We start from the raw sequence: 20,938 nt of genomic DNA, 5'->3' as shown, positions 1-20,938 counted from the left end.
ATAATATTATTATTATATATTATGTGTGTGTGTGTGTGTATGTTTGTTATTATATTAGTATAACTCATTGTTCGAGTACACACAATTGCCTCGGCGAACGTGTCCACGTGGACATAAACAACGCAGATAAAACGTACTTACACTTACATACTTGAGTACGCATTCCTTTACTGTAGTAGAAGCGTGAACTTGCACACAGAACATTCTATGTAGACTTTGATGAGCAATAAGTAGCGCGTATGCTTTTGTACGTAGTCGAGCCGGGGGTGAACAGATTATGGTGCAAGTATTATCTTATAAGCTGGTACCGTGACTTAGTAAATTATTATGATTATCTACTTGTAGTTGAGCATCGTTATAAGGAGAAGAGCGAGACGGAGTGAGACACATTTTTTTATTTCGCAAGATTTTGTTCAAGTCCTTTATAAATTATTACAAACTGAAGGTGCCTGCTTGATGTGTCTTAATCTTAACAAGTTGTACATTATTCGTATAGTTTATTATATTGCCGACAAAAAAATAACGATATTAAATCGTCAAACATTTATGTAATAATATAATGTATAAGAACTGCAAATTTGACGGAGGAGTTACAATACACCAGCATGCTCATATATTTATGTAATATTATAATATTGTTTGTGCGATATCGAATATAATATAGGTTACGGCCCAGATGTAAAATTGTTCAATTTATGAAATGAGAAAATTGTTACTCAGCGTGTAACGTGTTTTCTAAGTGCTGTGTAAAATCACACATGATATTTAGTAACTTGAGTTTTGAAGAAAAAATCAAACTACGTCAACCACGCTTAAAAAAATTAATTTAAAATAGTCTTAGTATTATATCTAGTGTAGGCGTAGTGCCTCAAATATCCGAAACCGCGCTGAATTCGTAGTTTTGATTTTATGTGTTGGAATAGTATTGCGTAAACTTTTTTTTACCAAATAATAAGAAACATACGCTCAGCAATTTCAGATTAATGGTTATGATGGCTGTGGGCTTTAAACATAATAATATACTGCCGCTTCTAGTTTTAATTACAGAGTTAGAATTAAGTTGTAATACTTCTATGATGTGCCCATAGTAAAATAATTAATTAATTTAATTTTTTTTGTCTTGACGTCTGATAAGTAAATGGTAAACTTAACCTTAAAAGTCATCGCGCAAAAAATACGATTAAACATGTAAACAGTAGAGATCAATAATTTATTTTAAAACTATTATCGACGTTTATCTAAACGTTGGTTATCAAACATTGGCCAAAATAATAATAACTTATAACATGTATGTCTTTCTAACACAATGGTACGTTATAAAATTGTGTGTTATCAATTAAACTAGCCCAATAAGTGAAAACTGTAAACAAATGAACATATTATTATACACAGTACTGAGCACGGTATTATCAGTACCTGAGCACCATATTTACTCAACTAAACATTTTAAACATCGTGTACACAGACTTTATGGTGCTTCTATTTTATTCCGAGATTGTGTTTTGTGATCTTATAGATATACTGATTAAGGTTAATGAACTAGGCTATATACAAACCTAGGTTATTCAAACGATTAAGACATAAACGACTTGACGTGTGGAATTTGTTCGAATAACAAGAGAAGTTTTGACTTTTGTTTAATATTATTATTATTTTACTTTTTTAGCACATATGCCTGTGGTTTCAATTAACAGCGTTCCAAGGCAAATCTATGGTATACATTATTACAGAGGCACTAACGGCTGTATGTCATATTATCCAATGATAATAACGACTAAGGCGAAATTCGGTAGAAACACGATACATGGTTATTTGATAACATCGGCACAACAATAGATAGATCTAAAGCCGTTGCAAGATTCGAGAATATAATAGCTATAACAGCGGTAAAACAAGAAAGGGGTACCGCTTTGTGGATTTTAAAAAGAGCACGTGTTAAGGATATCATCCCCTTTTATAAAAAAACAAATTCCCTCCACAATTACTATTGAAAAAATATTTCGTTTTTCAACGTTAAATAACAATCCTATTGCGTAATACGTACAGATGCATGAGAAAAATATATTAATAATTATTATATTATAATAATATATTTATTATAATATTCAATATTACATAATATTATTGTAAACGTGCAATAAGTTAAAAAACAATTTTATTTTATCTAATCAATAACTGAGTATTTTAAATAAGATGTATCAGCACATAAGTATCATAAGTAGCCATCAATTGTTATATAATCTGATTCATTAATCTTGATTCTTGACGACCGCGTTTGATTAAAAAAAATCATGACTTAGGAAATCGATGTGTTACAAATAGCATTTTTTTTTTGCAAATTAATCACAAAGTAACACGTTGTTTAACAATATAATTTTTCTGGTGTTTAGTATTTTTATTAAAATTCAAAACGGTGTGTCATGGTAAGTTATCTGGATGAATGAATATCTAAGACTATTTGGAAACGTTGAAACATCCTACACAAATCATAATGTCAACTTTCTTAGAAAGGTCAATTTTGTAAATATTCGTTTAAAAAATCACAATGTAAGTAGGTACGTATAAAAAATAAATATGTAATACTCGACGTATCTTGCACGCTGCATTTAAAAACGTTTTCTCATTTATTACGGTTATACAGCTGTTTGCCATTATTTTAAGTTCGAGTGAAAATCTCAGTACCGACGTCGTCAAACAAAAGTACAAAGCGGTTGTGCCTTGTAAAAATGGCGTCGTTCTATACGTGGAGTATGGGCTGACTGAGAAAAAAAAAAAAATAATAATATCCAAAATGTTTACAATACGCTTGAATGAATAATTTTTTACTTAAATTCTTTCCTTCCCGTTCGTGTTGTGTAATTGGCGCTCACCGCCTCGTCGATAAACAAGTACTTGTTAGATGTGCGTCGTGGGTAATCACAAGGTCTAAATGCAAAAATATTATGTTATGTGTTTATGACGTACAAAATTAATAGTATAATGCCGGTCGGCGGCAACATGGCGAAGGCACAGTCAGCTCGATCAATGGGTATTAATTTTAATAATGGTTTTATATACATCGGCAAGTTATTAGATACTATTTAATGTGTGAAGTGTAAAAAAAAATAAGGAGAAAAAACCAACTCGTCATCGACAACAATGACAAATTATTGTGATGTGTGTGAGTGTGTGTTAGTACTACTCAAGACTTCTCGCACAGCTTGACGACGACGAGGGGGGAATGGATAAACGAAAGAAGTTTCAGTTAATTATCACACCAATATAATACTATTATTAATATCACATGGTGATTGGTCTGATGGTATACCCGCAGAGGGCCCGTTCGTGTCATTTAAATACCGCAAGCACATAATATAATACTAACCATTGCCGAAGGTTAACGGAAACAAATAAAGATCAATTATTGTATTCGGCGTTAATAACACAATTGGAAAATATTCTCTCTAAGCATTGGGAGAAAAAAAAAAAACAACTACGTTACCCATTGAATCTAAAATTATTAAGAATATTTTTTTAATAATTTTCAAAATCTCAGCCCAAAAACCGCGCAATAATAGCTTTTAATTTTTCCAAAATCCAACTTGGCCAAAACGGATGCAAATATAAATTATACGTTGGTATTTTAAGTATCGTAGTATACTATTTACTATGCAAATTAAGTACAAATTAAATTAACCACGAGAGAATACGTAATTGTCAAGGTCATCTAAGACATAAGAGTTGAGACACAGTCGGTGAATACTCATAATGTATGACTTAAATCCACTGCCTCTTACCACTGTGTAATTTCTTCATCTCGACGCGTACAAATCTGTTAGAATCGAAGGAAAATATCGGGCCTATAAGCGAAACCAGAAAATAATAATTAATAACTATTAAGTCCTTTGGGCGCCTGCCTATTTACGACTGTTCATACTATTCATATCCTCCCACATTTTCTTGGCTTTTGCCCTTCTATTCTCCCAACCCTATCTATCTCCATATATCGTTAATAATCTTTTCTCACATTACATCTTTACCAATTTTCCTCGTTTCTACTTAATTTTCACTGATTATTCAAAGTTCAGGATGTGCATTACATCCCAAGCCTAGAAATTTCTTACTCCTCCATCTTACACCCTTTTCCTACTTCCTTCTCCGCAGAATGTGCTGCCATTTTGCATGCTCTGCATTACATTTTTTTTTCTCTCTTCCTTCCTTATTTGTTCAGATTCCAAGGCGAGTCTTTTGGCTCTTAATTCCAATCCTTTTAGTTCCCACAGTTCCCCCCCAATTGACCTTTTAGTTTTGTACATAATATCCTATTAATTATATATACTAATAATTAATTATGTTTGTATTACTCTTCACTGATTTGTATATTTTGTTACATTTATTTTAATTGTTGAGCCGTAAAAAATAAAAAATAAGCTGAAAATTTGATGAGATAATTATTGAATGATTGTGGGTACTATAGAATCTGTGTGAGAATAATCCAGTCAAAACACCAACGAAAATGTACAATTATTATAAGCAGTAGCTTATCGCAGTGTTAAAATGTTGTACTTAAACCGCATACTTCGGTACCTATACCGGGTACACAAACATAATATTCAAATGAATACGCATGCCTACGCTGATTTAAAATAGCTGAAAAAAAAATATGATAATAACAACGGCACAAAGATATGTTTTTAGGTGTTTGAAAAATAAATTATACACATCAGTTATATTATGTAAAACAGCGGCAACGGTAGCCGACGATATTATTATTAAAGTATTTTTATTGTAATTATTGCTATAATGCGTCGTGGTGTCATGTACGCTGTCGATTTGAATAATACAAATTTTCATAATAATTATTTTTTAGTCGGCGTTCGGTTTTGTTGTAGGAACAAAACCACTCCACACATATTTTCTCGTCGGCCATTTCAGTGTTGAACACATAAATCATTGTAGATAACTGATCCAAAACAGCAGCTATGTAGGCGCACGTTCTGCTCTTGTGTAAAACGAGAGAAAAAACGTTCGTTATTATTTTTAACGATTTTAAGACAAAAACGTATGTTCTGAGTTCGTTACATATTATTTTTTTGTCTTGGACACTTATAAATTTGAATTGTCTCAATACCCATTTAGTTATGATTACCTGGGATCTTAAAAGTTCAACGGTCGAGTGCCAACCATACGATTAGATACTATAATAAGCTGCAATCTTCATATCGACCGGAATTCCATTTAAAGTAGTAATGTTTTCTGTCCTTTGACAATGCACTAAATAGGCGATAGTTATTGATAACGGAAAGGATGATAAAGGATATACTGAAAACGTTATCGTCATAGGGAGATAACATTAACTGGGTCAGTATTCATACGCTTCAACGTCAATACACTTACAAATCACAATTCTAATTATTTCATAAAACATTTCAGTTTCTATGCCTTTATTAAAAGTTTAAGCTAATCGGAAGGTATATAAATATAAATATTATAACATTTGATAAGATTTACTTAATAAATATTTTTTAATAACATATTTTTGTTCTATTCACAGATTCGAATAAAAACATTTATATCACCTAAAAATGTATTAATAACCTTGACCTTATTTTGTTAACTTAATATTATGCTAATTTATTCTGTTTTTAGCGTGCTAATTTATACAGTTTAAACAAAAATATATTACAACTCAAATTAAAAACTCCAAAAACGTGTTTTTTTAAAATGTATAACTCGTAATGTCATTTGTATACAATAATACTATGTCGTTTGCTAGTTTTAACTTTAAGCTCTAGTACTTCAATCTTTTAAACTTTTAACCGATGAAAGTAGTACCGGTGAGTAGTAAAAAAGAGAAGTGTGAGCAATAAAAATAAAAATGAGTTAAACTTTTTTTTCCTTTCACTAATATTTGTTAATTTCTGAAACTTGTATAGAATACTTATCCAAAATATGATGTTGTCCAGTCATTATTTTTAGTAGAATGTTGACTATTTTCTTAGTGTTACATTGAATTTTACAAAAAAAAAAATATTTCAAATATCCATTTTATTTTTTTAGTTGCCAATAATATTCGGATCATGAATTTGGAACTCGTTTTTTTTATAATGTGAAAACGGTTTTAGAAAAGGCTTAACCCAATAACGAAGTGTGCCAAAACAAACCAATTATTTATGTTTGTGTTGGACTATATCATAATATGAATATACCTAAAGGATATTTTTCAGTCTCACGGTTACGGTGTCGGCTTACACAGAGTTTTTGGCCAAAATTAGTATTTCTATATTTTCGCGGTGTATGTAATAGTACAATGCTCTAACTCCACCACTCCGGTTACAAACAATGCATGCAAAAAAGTATAAAGCGGTAAAATTGAGATTTCAGACATTCCGGATAATGTATTTATTAATACTTTTATTTTTTTAGTTTTGTTCGAGGCGAATACTAGTTGAAAAGTAGGTTTATTTGAATTATGTAATTAACATAAACCTCGGATAATGCAAACAATGCCGGTTTTAGGTCATGATAGCTTGGAGTTCTAAGAAAAAACATAACGTGGTAAGTAATTGCGTGCGGTTAGGTACGTCGTATATTTTAAATGCGGGTTAAAATAGTTCTCTTTGGTAGATCAAAAAGTTTACACCAATAAAGGTTAGGTAAGTCAATAGTTGTAATCATCTAATAAATCTACCAAATTTTTTGTGTACTTGTAATTTTTTGTAACATTGTCTGATTTATGCACATCATAGACTTACTCGTAAGGTGTCTCAGAGATACACTCGCACACAATATTATATAGAATAGGGAATTTTTCGTATTTTTTTTTTTTTAATACTTTATTAGGTACTCGGTGCGTGGAAAACAGTTAGGCACTAAGTTAGAAAATCTGTGCCGTTGAGAGCATGATATTGTTACACAGACTTTTGGTACACGTAGTATTATCATTATACATACATAATATATAATGTATATTTGTTTATAATATATACAATATACCTACATTAAAAATGTACTGACGGGCGGAGTTGAACTCGTTCAAGTAAACGATCGTTATAAATAATATTGGATCGTTTGAACACCTAAATCATGGCGGCGTGAACAGAATCGTTCCGACCGGCGCAACGTTTAACGGTTGGTGTACTATTATTATTTTTATAAATTGTTAATTATGTTATTAGGCTGCATCGACGACCAAGACGGTCGTATGGTCCGTATATTATATAGTTTTTTAAGAGAAAAAAAAAACGATTTCGTTTAAATGTATATAATATTGAATGTAATTTCGAGTTTCCGGAGACGACGGTCGTCGTTTCACGGCCTGTGCGTTCCATACATATTATTTTATGACTATGTACAGCTGCTGTACAGAAAAGTGCATTGGTCATGACTTTGCTCTTTGGTTGTAAAAAAATAAAATAAAAATACACCACGTTTCTCCGGCAAAGTGCAAACTCTTGTTTAACGTTTTACAATTTATAGAACGCCACTTTGGTTTTTGCTGACAACCATATACTTTTCTTGTTATGAATATTTGTACTTTTTCCCATGATAATTCTAGTCATTTTTATTATTTCTTATAATTTTAAACGTCAATGTGAATTCAATATGTAGGGCGTCCATTTAACGTATGACACTAACTTTCTTCAAAAATTGTTACAATTTTTTCTTTTTCCTTTTAGGAGACATTTTAGTTTATGTTATTTTACAATATTAAACAAGATTCATAAATAATATAAACCAAAATAGTTTTTAAAATAAAAAAACTATAAAATAATAATTACTTTAAAAGTAATTTAGTTTCTTAAATCACACTGTACTAAGAATTTTTCAAACGAAAACACATGTTATTATTGTTACATAATAGCAGATATTTGAAACTTTCTTGGAATATTCGAAATATTGCTACTGTAGTCACTATATTATATTGCGATTGTACGCGAAACGCATTAATAAGTAAATGTGTAATAGATGATAGTAAAGCTACCATTAAAACATCTTTTGAAATATTTTTCCATTTAACAAGACTTATCATTTGTTATATAACCGTAACTCGTTATTAGACACAGCTATAATAATTACCTCGATTAAAACAACAAAGGCGTGGCGTTGTCTGCATAAAAACGTATTATTATTATTTTTACAAAAGTCGCATTTTTCTTCATTTTTCTTATGAATTCCATATTACGTTATATCATAATTATTATAATATATTACACAGACATAGTCCGAGTGTGTGTGTGAAAAATGAATAAAAACATCATTAAGATGACGCCACACTGAGTTTATACCATCAGAAATCAAACTACGTCTTAGTTTTAAACAAGATTAGTTTTACTGAAATTACTAGTACCGAGCTCTAAATTGGCTATTACTGTTCGTATCTCATGTGGTAATAAATAGCTTTGTTTTTTGTTATTTTACAGGTAAATACATGTATTTTGTCAATTAGTACATCCGTACATGTATAATCAGTAAATTATTTTATATGTTAAAATATATAACCTGATTTTTCCATTATTTAACGTCTTCTATCCACTCGCATAAGGCTTATGTATTGGTATTTTACACCGATAAATGAGAAAACGATTTCAGACTTGTTAAAGCAAACAGATTTGTGTTGTAATTATTAGACGACGATAATTTATTGACAGTTTCAGATTGCGAATTCATATAAGTAATCATCGGCGTCACCGGCCGGTAACCGTTTCGGGTACTTATTATCATAATGTAGCGAGAAAAAACATTGGTTTATTTCCATATGGCATTCTTTTCGGAGTGGCACGGTCACGCCTGCGACCTACGCGTCTTCCGCTTTAAAAGAAAAAGCAAAAAACTAAATAAATTAAAAGTCGATTGGCGAGAACGGGGTTTTTTTTTTTTGGCGGATATGCGGTGCGGCGAGACGGTTGTTGGCGTAGGATATTCGTGTAAGACTTTCTGGTTTGGCGGTACTCTTTCGACGTGTTTTTATCCACACTAGCATACACCTTTTGGACGAGCGTGGGCAAAGAGACATTGATGTGAGTTATGCAACCGGTTGCGTCCGTGTGGTGTATGAACAAGCGTAGGCCGAGTCCTCGGCCGCGTGTATCCCTTGTAGGGCAAAACATATTAGCGTCTGCGCCAACATATGGTCGTCGGATTTGTCCGGTCCGCCGCGGAGACCGACCGACAAAAAAATGTTTAAAAAATCTATTGCAAGCGAAAGGCGTGTATACTACACACACACACACACACACACAAATAAGGCGGAGGTGTGTTTCCTATGCCGGATTATTAACATTATTGAACGTGCGCAACACCCGGTGGCGGTACGTTGTCTGCTCGTGAACGGATTGGATCCTGGGCAAGGACGTTTCGTTTCCGTTTTACATTTTGATATCATCACACCACTTGGCCACTAATTATTATCGTTTGAACGTTTGATACCTACCTGCGATATAGCCATACGGCTTGAACCGAAAGTTTTTTGACAAAATCGCCGCAGTTCAATATGTATACAACTGTATAGTATTAATAATGTCTATGGGGCAACCAATCTAATAGTTTAACGACCTTACCTCGTATAACATAGTTGTTGCGCTACGCTTGTCTGTTTTATGATTTCCGTAAAAATGCTTGATGGTACTCTCTGGTTAAATTGTAACACCTGTGCTACAGGTAAGGAACGCTAGCGTTAACCCGTACGTTTACGGTCATAACACCCACGGGATCCGTTACATAAAACAATTGACTCAGGGAGGCTGTTTTTTCGATATTAAAGTTGAGTAGGATCTTGCTCTTAGAAGTCAGTAGTTCTTTTGGGGATTTATAAATTAAAGTTAGTTTCTCCCGGTCGTTTAGGAATAGCTATACCTATTAAGCAAGTACCCTCAACGTTCACTCAAAACATCCTCAACTGTTTCAAACTTACAATTGTTATTTCATAACATGTCAAAAGAATCTATCATTCTCGTGCTAAAAATCCCGTTTAAGCCTTCTTATCTCAGCCGCACTCGAAAAATTTACCTTAATATTCTTACTTCCGGTTACACTCAATTTACGTTATGGGAGTAAACGAACAAATACAATTAGATAGCCCCAGCGGCTCGCGTTTGATTTTAAGTAGAATTTCCGCAACAAGTCAATTGAGACGCAACTATATATATTATATATTTATATTTGTTCACTTGAAATCGATTGCAATTGATGTAACTTGCGAACAAACGTTACTGGTGCAATTTCATTGAGCGACTCGATGACTTGTTTCAGTGCATCTATTTTTATTATTTGACCAACACCCGCAATCGCATAAAAAATATCTATTACGATACATAAATTCACACAAAACCTAATCGTTTTTTCTACATTATATTAATACGAATCTACTGCAGATGGATTAACGCGCACGTGTGTAAACCATTAGCCGAGTCGAACGCACATTCCAATAGTTTTTACACCGATTTTGCTCGTAGTGTATTGAAACACCATCCTTCGTTTTTCGATTATTCATTATTCCACAGGCCGCGATGACCGAAACAACGACATTCCAGTATACCACCATATGGCATATGGGGACAAAAATGACAACTCAACCCTAACTCGGTCTATATTTACATGATCATACCAAAATTATTTACCAGTCCATTACTTACGAGGCTATAATATTTTATTGATGTGACCACCGTAGAAATAAAACATTACACCAATGATAACTAATGGAAAAAGCGCTAGACACGGAATTTAATTTTGAAAATAATACATTACAACATTAGATTCTCCCCCTTTTCAGATATTTGATAGTTTTTATTTCAATTATTAGTATTTATTATAAACGAAACCATGGTTTTAGTTAATCATGTATTGGCCGCTGTTTTTATACAGCTGTTGTAATAACCACGTACAACAAGGCAATGCATTTGCCAAGTAATTACCGTATCATCAATTAATTTAGTAATTAGTTCTTTGAACCAGTTCTTTAATTAGTTATTAAAAATGGAGATTAATATAAAACCACGGTGGTTTCTGGTACTACCCCCATAGGGCATAATTGTTTTTTCAATACATTTTCCTACTTTCAATTGACATACGAGAACAGTGCATCGAAGGCGATTTGTCAGTAAATAAATCTGGATTCTTCTCGATTTAAATATCGTTAACCCGACTGTGTACTATGACTTTTCTTGTTCCACAAAGTAATATTAGACGCCGAACGATTTATTATATTTATAGGAACAGGATATACTACGGGAGAAGTAAAAGTAAACTCGTCTCGGCCTAGAACTCACGAGAGACAATAGTAGAAGAATCACAACCGGTACGACCCCTCGAAGGAAACGCGTGTGCTCAACACGTGATTTGCCCTCCTCCCTAGCTTGGAGTACAATGTACATATTTTTTGTTGTGTGTGTGTGTTTTATAATAAATAGTCTGTGTGGTTGCTCTTTGTTTTTTCGTTTACATCTTACATGACAAAACACATAAACCCGCGTGCACGACCGGAAGTCCTAAGCATAGCGTCAATAGATAGAGCGATAACTACTCGAGGCAATTATGCCGAACCGTCAAGGCTCTCAAACAATTGTGTTTTGAGATTGGTCAGTGTTTTCGTCGCTATACAGTCCGTACTTACTGGATTAACCCTCTCACTTTCGTTGCATTTATTTGTTTATTTATTTTTCGGCCGAGAGTAGGCCTAAGAGGCCCAACAACTTCGGCCGATTTGGAAGAGGATGGATGTTTAATTTGGTGTAGATAAGCATTAACATAGTTCTTACTTATGCCATAATGCTTGAGCCATCTTAGCATAGGATAAATCTTGATTAAAACCAATTGTCGCCAGAACAGAACATTGAATAACTTTTTAACCAATTACATTATTAGCTGTTTGTACAACAGGTCTTTTTTTTATCACGAGAAAATAGTTCTTAATAATTATTATATTATTATTAAAAGAGAATTGTCATAATATCAATAACGTAATATTATACAGTGACAAAGTATGATATCAGAATGATACTCCTACTACACATACCCATTTTATGTATACATAAGAGTAAGTTATACATGACGTTAGACAAACGTGGATATGTCTTCCTTGAATGTAAACACTTTAGAAAAAAATACAGTTCGTAAAGAATAATTTACAAGGTATGTCAAGGTTTATTACGGATATAATAAGAACGATAATAATTAATAAAAAAAAAAAAGTAATAATAATATACTGGTTAGGGCTGTTCGCCGTTTTTTTTATGATGACCCCATTGCATACATTCAATGTTGTATACAAAAACAAACGCCAACACAGCAAGTAAATGTAAATGCGCATTTTACTTATATTTTCCTTACAATTCAATTCGTTTCAAGAATATATACAATATTTTAATGTTTATTTTTGAGAACGGTTTAACATTCAGACATCTAGATGTCTACATAAAAAACGACAACTGAATCACAAATGATCGATGGTGTATTATAGTTTAATGACAATTCAAAAAACGACATTACAATAATATTCCGTCGCTAACCGTTTAACGACGGTGACGTGTTAATTATATTATTAGTTCGAATGGACGAGCATACAACGTGTTATTGCGCTATATATCATTGTACAATCTTCGGTTATTTACCAAGGAAAGTCGTTTACCCTTGCAAACTTATTAACGAACCCAATCTGAGCAATAAAACATATACACACACATACACACAGTCATAAATAGGACACGAATACCACTGGCTATCCTATTATAGTATCGAGTATAAAAAAATTGAAAAAGGAAATAAAATATAAATAGACTAAATCGTAAGTAGTTTTAAAAGTTTTTTTTCTAGATTCAATTTTTTAGTGTATTCATTACTATTCAATTAGGTAACATAAACTTTGGCCACTAGTCTCATTGGTAAAATGTTGAACTTATGAATTCAGATATAAATTGTGTATCTAGCGTGGGAATGTCAAAAACCTAATGGTATTGTTGAATCCAAAAATCAATTTGTCCAATATTCGATCTTGTTGAATAGTTTTTTTTTATCACCGAACAAAATACGGAGTTTCTGGGACCAATGGAGCAAATTACAACTAAACTATAGATTATTCAGGTAAGCAAATCGACTGCACAATGATCCGTCCAGGCCAATAAGTCATGTTTTATCTGCAACGGTGTCAGTACAAGTCGTTAAACGTACAACAATGTGTGCATTACGTTATTGTACATGTGTATTTAATTATAATATTATCATGTTCTACGTGCATAACGTTCAAATAATGTTAACCAATAGCGTTAATTATGATAACTCTTAGTGTGCGTGTTTATGTTTGTGCGTTCGTGCTAATTGCGTTGTGCGTCCAAGAATTGGGGAAGGGGAGACTGATATTAAACGAGTGTACGCAAATATCTTAACATTCGACTATGTTGTCTGAAACATTTTGCATGACAAAGCACAGTGTTCCGCGGAGCGATATTTTCGTAAATTAGTTCAAGGGGAAACATTATATTTTTAACAAAAACCATAAAAGTAAAATTCTCAACTAGAACGGTCTGTTAGGTTTTTGGGCGACATGACGGCGAAATTAACCTTTACCGTAAAATTCTAAATCGGATAATTTACCTATTATGAAAAAGACATGACAACATTTAATTATAATACCTTTTGGCAATAAGAAACCTCGTCATCTTCTAAAACCCATGGCAGATCATCTTTTCCACTACAACGATGTACAATAGTTGTTAATAGTTAAGTTCCCTAGAATCATTTCCTTTAAGCAATTACACAATAACCACGGTGTACATTTTGGCGCAAATTCGAATGAATCAAAGGAACAGTGAAACGTGGATAAGTACAACGAACTTAGTGGTCAGAAAATATTGTTCAGCGGCGGATTCCGTGTTGAATCTGATGAGATCCAATGAGTTGATGCTCGTTATTGTTTTTATACACTTCTTTGAAACAGTCTATGTTTTTTTTCTAATAAACGTGAGCGAGGAGACCGTTTTGATTTGCTAAGAAGAAAAAAAAGAAAAATTCCTCGGACGGTAGGTAATCCGCCGCCTCACGCATTCACGCATTACCATAACGGCTCCCATGCAGCTCCCGGGCTAATTTAAACCCCGTCACGCGCATCCCTCTGAAACCACGACTAGTCTTTCCATATATTATAGTATTTTATTCGACCACCATTAACCGTGCACACGGTTTCTCACGAGCTATCAGACAGTAATATTCATTATTTTTTTTTTTATACCGCAGACTGTTGTGAAAAATATTTTTTAAAAATATAAATAAAACCTGTTGGCTAGTGCACATCTGTTAATCAATTATAACAAACGACATAACCCCATCGGCCATCAATTCATTGTGTGGGTCATGTGTGCCCACGCGATACGACTAATTTTACCGTGCCCAGCGTTTTATAACAAGGATACACTTTTCTGTGCCTTCATCCCAATATGAGTTACAAAGGTAAAATTGATTTTATACGTAGGTAGTATTGGCGAAGCAACTGCATTTAACCTCGCAATAATTGATCAGTACCGTTTATGTACAGATTATAATTCTTTAGATTCAGTATAAACCGAGAAAACACAACTAACCTTTACAATATCATAATACAGTTGTTATCTCCAACAGCTGTAGTGATTAGCGACTGCAATAATTATTGCTTGGCTTTAACTACGTTTAGGCGTAGGAATTATAATTCTAGAGATGTGAGTCATATAAACGGTCAGGCCGGCTATACTGCGTTTTCGATGAAACTCAATACAGCCTCCTTTGAGAATGATAGGGTCTTAAACAGTTTATAGTAGACATTTTCAGGGTACAGATCAAACCAGATGACTCCCGACACTATGGTATTAGCGGTAGTAGCCGTGGAGAACTTTTGAACGTCTAGCGCGCAGAAGGAAGGGGAATAAGGTTTATTTTTATAACGCTGCGGAGTGCGGTAAGGGGTACTCAAAGCGGGTTAATCCGGGCCACATGGCACGCCCGTTACACTACCACTGTCGTTTACAAAATGCGTTATGGACGGCAACAAATGCATTCGGCCGACCCTGTCCATATGCACTGGCCGATGAGATATTTATTGCTCGAGTTAAGAGCCGGTGGTTAGGTTAGGTTCATGTGCATACACATACACACACATACACACACCCGGCAGTGTAGCTAGTTTTCGAAATTCCAACGATCTATATAAACCATCTGCACGAGTTCAGCTCTGGTATGTACAATGTATATAACGCGGATCGACGGCGTTTGCTTCCGATCGACCGCCCCCGTACAAGAAGCGCGTGGCCCAATAACAATATTAAATACAGAGCACAGCACGTGCGGCGTGAGCCCCATTATATGTGGGTTAGGCCCACCACCGGCACCACTGGGCTTACGCCAAAGCGGATGATACAGGTGGTAGGGTCAAATCATAATAAAATACTTTTGGGCGGCAACGTCGTATAACGTCTTTTGGATCTATTAAACTTGTGTATACGACTCATAAGACGTACCCGTATTATTATTACTTGGTAATAATAATACGAATATGCGTGCCTGTTGAAAGAGACAATTCATCCGGCGCATTCCCATATTTTGTAATCATACATTTTACGGTCGGTTTGTATCCGCTAAAAACCGTTTCCACGAAATATTATTTATTATATAAAAAAACCACACTAAGAACGCGCGAACATGGGCCAAGTCTGAAAGAAAATATCGATAACGCGCAATAGACTGGATTACTTTTGAAATTTATTGTTTCAGTCCCTCACTTGCCGTTATCGTTGGCATACATGGACCGTCGCCGTATCATTAATATCAGTACTGCACTGGTTTTCGGTGGCCGAGAAGAGAAAAACGTCACAAACTTTTAATAAATATTTTTTTTTTAATCCCCGACCATTACTTTTAACTACGCTACACTTTTGTTATACTCGGAAGGACCGTCGTAAATGCGTTCGGTCGGTCGGCCCCGACTTATTTACGACCCACCGCAAGACGCTAATTTTAAATATCTATAAATATAAAGCCCTTTTTTTTATTATAACAGCAACGATGGGAGAAACAACCGCTCTCTCGTCCATAGTAATAATAATAATTAACTATACGCAAGCGCGACTAATTCACGTAACAAATCTACCGGAGTAATCAATTTTGCAAAGTACAGTGATCCAAATGTATTATTATAAAATATCGAATAAAGTAAATATAATTGAGATTTATTTTTTTCGGTTTACGGCCTGTAGTAGTTCATTGATACAAGGCGGCTGCCGGCTGCCCTAAACGCGCCAACAGTAGTAATAATACTACTTACACGTATATATAAATACCAGTTTTTTTTTGTTATGCCAATCGTTCAGTTTTATGGTGTTAACCATAATATAAGCGAGTGGGAGAAAGACATGAAAATGAGATTTTTTACAGACCCCGGTTTCCTTGGCTGTGTTTTTTGAAGAAAACAAAAAAAGAGAGACTACACGCCTCGAGTCTAACGATAAAAACACCCGAGAGAGAGAGAGAGAGAGAGAGAGAGAGAGAGATGAACAAAAGAATGTATGTATAACATACGTACATAATATTTATATATACATAGATAGATTTTTGTGAAAACGCATTAAGCCGGCGCCTGGCGCGGGGCGCCTCTTAAAATCAATCCTCTTTCGTGAGATAACTTGACATGGTGCACAGCCTCTCGGACGAAACGACACTACTTAACTAACAACACTCACAGTCAAGGGGGGAGGGGTGAACGTTTTTCTAGCTTTTTAGCCCACGAACAAAGAACCCCCTGAAAATGGCCGCCTCGTAACGGTTGTTGTAAAAGTAAAAGAGACCCTTAGGTATTTCTGGGTATTTCAACCGACTGTAATATATGATTATCGTTGTTGCTGTACAAAGGCCAATACATTCGAACTACCTACCCTAAACCAACTTGTGGTCCGCCTGTCTGCGGCGTGGAATAGAAAGAAATTAGGTGTCCATTCACAGTAGGTAACGAGTGAACAACTATGTTTACTCACATCTGTTTTTATTGTAAATCAAACATTTTATTATATGCACGGTACGACCCAGGATACTACATGGCAATTTATACAACCAGTCAGTTAAGCTAACCTTACAAGTTTAAAATACATACTACTCCTCCGGCGTCGTGAAAAAAAATAAGAGTTTCATTCGCACATTCAGGATGGTGGTCCTGCAATATCTTATTATACAACTGTACACTGGGTGGCCGTCGATTAGTATTCAATAATAAATATAAAAAAAAATTAACAATAACGAATATAGTAAACAGTCCATTTGAGAAAGACATGTCAGCCGATTGCGACGGTACCTGTAATAGACAGTACCCCCATCGTTCACCAAACGATCTAATAGTTTTTAACTATTTTTATGATTTACCCTCCGAGAAACTGTATCTATATATATATAAGCCACCGGACAGACTTAACGAACCACGGTGCGGCGTTTGACAGACATAGGTTGCCATCATTATCTTAAATCGTGGTTGCCATTCACGGATGCTGGTATCTCTCAACACTGTACTGTTATTTAAAACATTTTGTAAAAGACTGTGGCGGCCGTATAACAATAATAGAAGACAAACGCTCGACTAGGTTCGTCACCAACACCACAATCTGCTCATAAAATATAAATGCATTGCACACGACGGACGACATAAGGATGAACTTGAAACTTGATGTAATTTTTCTCGCTTACGCGATCAGTCGCTTTTTATGACTTTCTGTCAGTAAAAAGAAACACAATGAACAAGGCGAAGCGCTATAGTGTACTAAAAATCCTGACACCTTAGAGATAAGGTAAAACTGCAATAGGTAGGTATTAATCATTAACGTGCATCGTGTATTGTATACAGTGTACCTTACCCGGATGGTTTCTTCTTTTTTTTTAACGCGCAACAGGCGTTTCTAACGTTTTATGTGCACGTCTAATTCATTACGCAGAGTTAAATATTTTAATGCCCGTAACAACACTTTTCTTGCAATATTATTTATTATTTACCTAGTCTATAATAACAACTCACAGACCGCTAAACATAATATACAGCGATCCATATTTTTACACAAGTTTTTTTTTTAATAATTACAATTTTGTTTATTTTTAGAGACATTTTAGTTTATGTGATTTTTTTTTATGTTATTAAACAAAATTTAAGCTTTTGTGGTTTTTGATAAATTCCAAAGCTCTTTATAAACTATTCAAACTCAAATGGTGACGTTTATATTTTATTAACTTTTTAAAAAAATAAGAATTTACTAAACATTTTGGCTGACCGAAAATAACAAGTTTTCAATAACTACTTTACAATATACTAAAGATTAAAATTTAGGACAGGAGAAAAAGTGGAATGTAGTATTATTTTTATCTGCGTGCATTACTCAATCGCAGTCCAACTCTTTTCCTAAATTTTTTAATTTAATAACTTTTTCAAAATTCAAAATTGGTTATCGAGATTTTTTACATTTTTAACAAGTTAAATATAATATTAAAAATTCAAAAATGTATGTTAAATTTATAGTCAATTTTATGTTGTATAACCATTTTAGTTTCAAAAGTTGATAAAGCTCTAGAAAAAGTAAATATTTAGTAATTTTATTTTATTGTTAAATAACAAACAACCATAAATTAAAAAAATTACAAATTTGTAATTATTTCAAGAGATATTGTGTGTCTTATGTTAAATGGATCGCTCCGTATACTAATATTACAATGTCTAATTACCATGTTATTGTTATATTGTTACCTTCTACACCCTGTACACCCTTTGTATAGTATTATTACTGTGATAAACGACCAAAATATTATCGTCCTCAGCGGTTCTTATCATATTAATGTAGGCGTCGTCGGACGTGTATATAATATTATAATACACCACAACAATATATAGTAGCTAGTAGACTCTTAGGCACTATTGTAATTTTATGCAGGTATATCGAACCAGCTGTAGGTATATTATTCTATCATAGTTGAAGCATGATAGATAAAAATATATTAAGTAGGTAATAATAATCTATCCAGAGGCAATATTAGAATAACAATAATTAATAATAATCGAATTCTGCTATTTTAAATTCGCTAAAACAAACGCGACCGATATCGCTGTATTGTATAGTGACGTCGACCTTGCCTCCACACTGACATTATTATTAAAATAGTTTTATTGGTCGGCCGGTAAGAAGACACTAACCGAATAAAATATGACTTAGGTAATACTATTTCATTCCATATGATTTAAAAAGTATAGTCTGTATGCATATTTTTTAACGATTAATGAACAATACCATAGCTTTACTGTACAACAAAGTATTGCTGACTGAGGGCCTAATTTTTTTCTCTCCTTAACGGCTAATATCAATGGAAAATGTAGAATGACAAGCTAATTCCTTCTTAGGAATTTATTTTAAGACATCTAACTCTGAACTGCCCAAAAGCGACGATGGATCTAATTTAGTCACGCTCTTTTAGGTTCAAGTACAGTTTTTTAAAAGACCACTTGACGTAAAAAATAGCCTTTTACTAATGCGATTTACCATATAGGGATGACTTTAGATATTAGACGCACAACGATTAGGATATTTTGTTCGATTCGACTGATGTATTTTTTTCAAAACCTATTGCTCAGATACATTTTCTGTTTTTGTTTCGGTTTACACAACACGTGTGTGGACAATCGGCGCGTATTGCGATTTTTTAAACTCTGCGAACCGGATGTGTATCCGGGATACAAAAAAGGAAAAAAAGGTTAAATGTTATCATCGGGGCTTACCCAAATCTTCGACGAGCCTGAGCATGACGCCTCCGATGTGCAAGTCTCCCTTGACCCTGAGGGTGCGTTCCACCTGCAAGTCGGAAACGTATATCTGCAGGTTCCAGGAGCCGTCACCGATGATGAAGCCGTTGGTGGTCATCTTGGTTGGTTTTTTAAAAAATAATTACAATGATAAATTACACTTGTCCCGTATTAGCTGATCAGAGCGATACGATAATTACTCGATCGGTGGCGGCAATAATAATAATAATAATAGTTGCTATTATTTTCTAGTCAATAATATTTTTATACATGGATAAGTGTCCACGCCGTCAGAACCTTAGGCGGCGCATCGTAATAGGCTATCACACGCGAACACCAGTACGAAACGGCCACACCGTATACGGTCATACGACCACGTTGAACTCGATTCGCCGTTGAACGGACCCGTTGAACTACTGTCAAGTGTGTTGTACGGCCGGGCGTGACATGCAGTAGAGACGAGCAAACGCGGCCGGGTACGTGTACTGACTGGCGGCCGGGCGGCACACGTGATAACATTTTTTCGTCCGACAACGAATCGACGGTGAGAGCGCTGCCGGCGGTTAGTGTATAGTCTATAGACAGTATACGGGACACGGCGGCAGTGGGGGCCAACAGACTTGGCCGTCACTGCCGACTCGGCAAAAGAGACACGGACAAAAATGTGACCTCGACTTCGAAACCGCCGCCTTATACGCACGCGGTCCACAGTTCAGCATACGTCGGTGGAGGATGCGGCGTCCGAGAAGAGCGGTACTGTATCGCGGAGACACCAGGTACACCGCGATGCGATGGTACCGTTTACGGGGTAGCGCACGGACCGTCGTAAATTGTCATCCATTCACTACGCGCGTACCTGCGGTCGCTACCGTATACCTAGTGTCCGCGGGTGCTGCAGCGGTCCGAGGGTTGTGACCTATCATGGGGGATGATGCGACGGGGCTTAGGTAACTCGCAATGTTTTCAGTCCAACGCGAGTTACCGTCACGTGTTCCATCATAAACTCTCTGACAAAAACCCCTAAGTGTTTAATTTCCTAAAGCTAGGAAATCACGTCACTGCATTAAAAGCCAAACTTACAAAAGCTTATTACAACTGTTCTAAGTGGCACCGTTTGCCAAACTCTTACAAAACCCAATAATTTTAAAAAATAAATTTATATTATATTAGATAATATGT

The 20,938-nt window shown here is 34.6% G+C and overlaps 1 protein-coding gene across 1 annotated transcript in view; it reads right to left on the bottom strand.

Moving 5' to 3' along the window:
• LOC126844486 (unc-112-related protein-like) overlaps positions 1-20,259 on the bottom strand; it is a 65,422-nt gene extending 45,163 nt beyond the window's left edge. The window contains exon 1 of the mRNA XM_050582727.1: positions 19,736-20,259. Coding sequence (XP_050438684.1) covers positions 19,736-19,877 — 142 coding nt within the window. The 5' untranslated portion in view covers positions 19,878-20,259. The remainder of the gene's footprint in view (positions 1-19,735) is intronic.
• Between the last annotated feature and the right edge of the window lie 679 nt (positions 20,260-20,938).

This window comes from Adelges cooleyi, unplaced genomic scaffold, assembly GCF_023614345.1.
Source record: "Adelges cooleyi isolate 19-005CV unplaced genomic scaffold, UGA_ACOO_1.1 ACOO_flye_CR_arks_rails_tigmint_CR_PRNA_651, whole genome shotgun sequence".
Classification (NCBI taxonomy): domain Eukaryota; kingdom Metazoa; phylum Arthropoda; class Insecta; order Hemiptera; family Adelgidae; genus Adelges; species Adelges cooleyi.
This window is presented reverse-complemented; position numbering and strand designations above follow the sequence as displayed.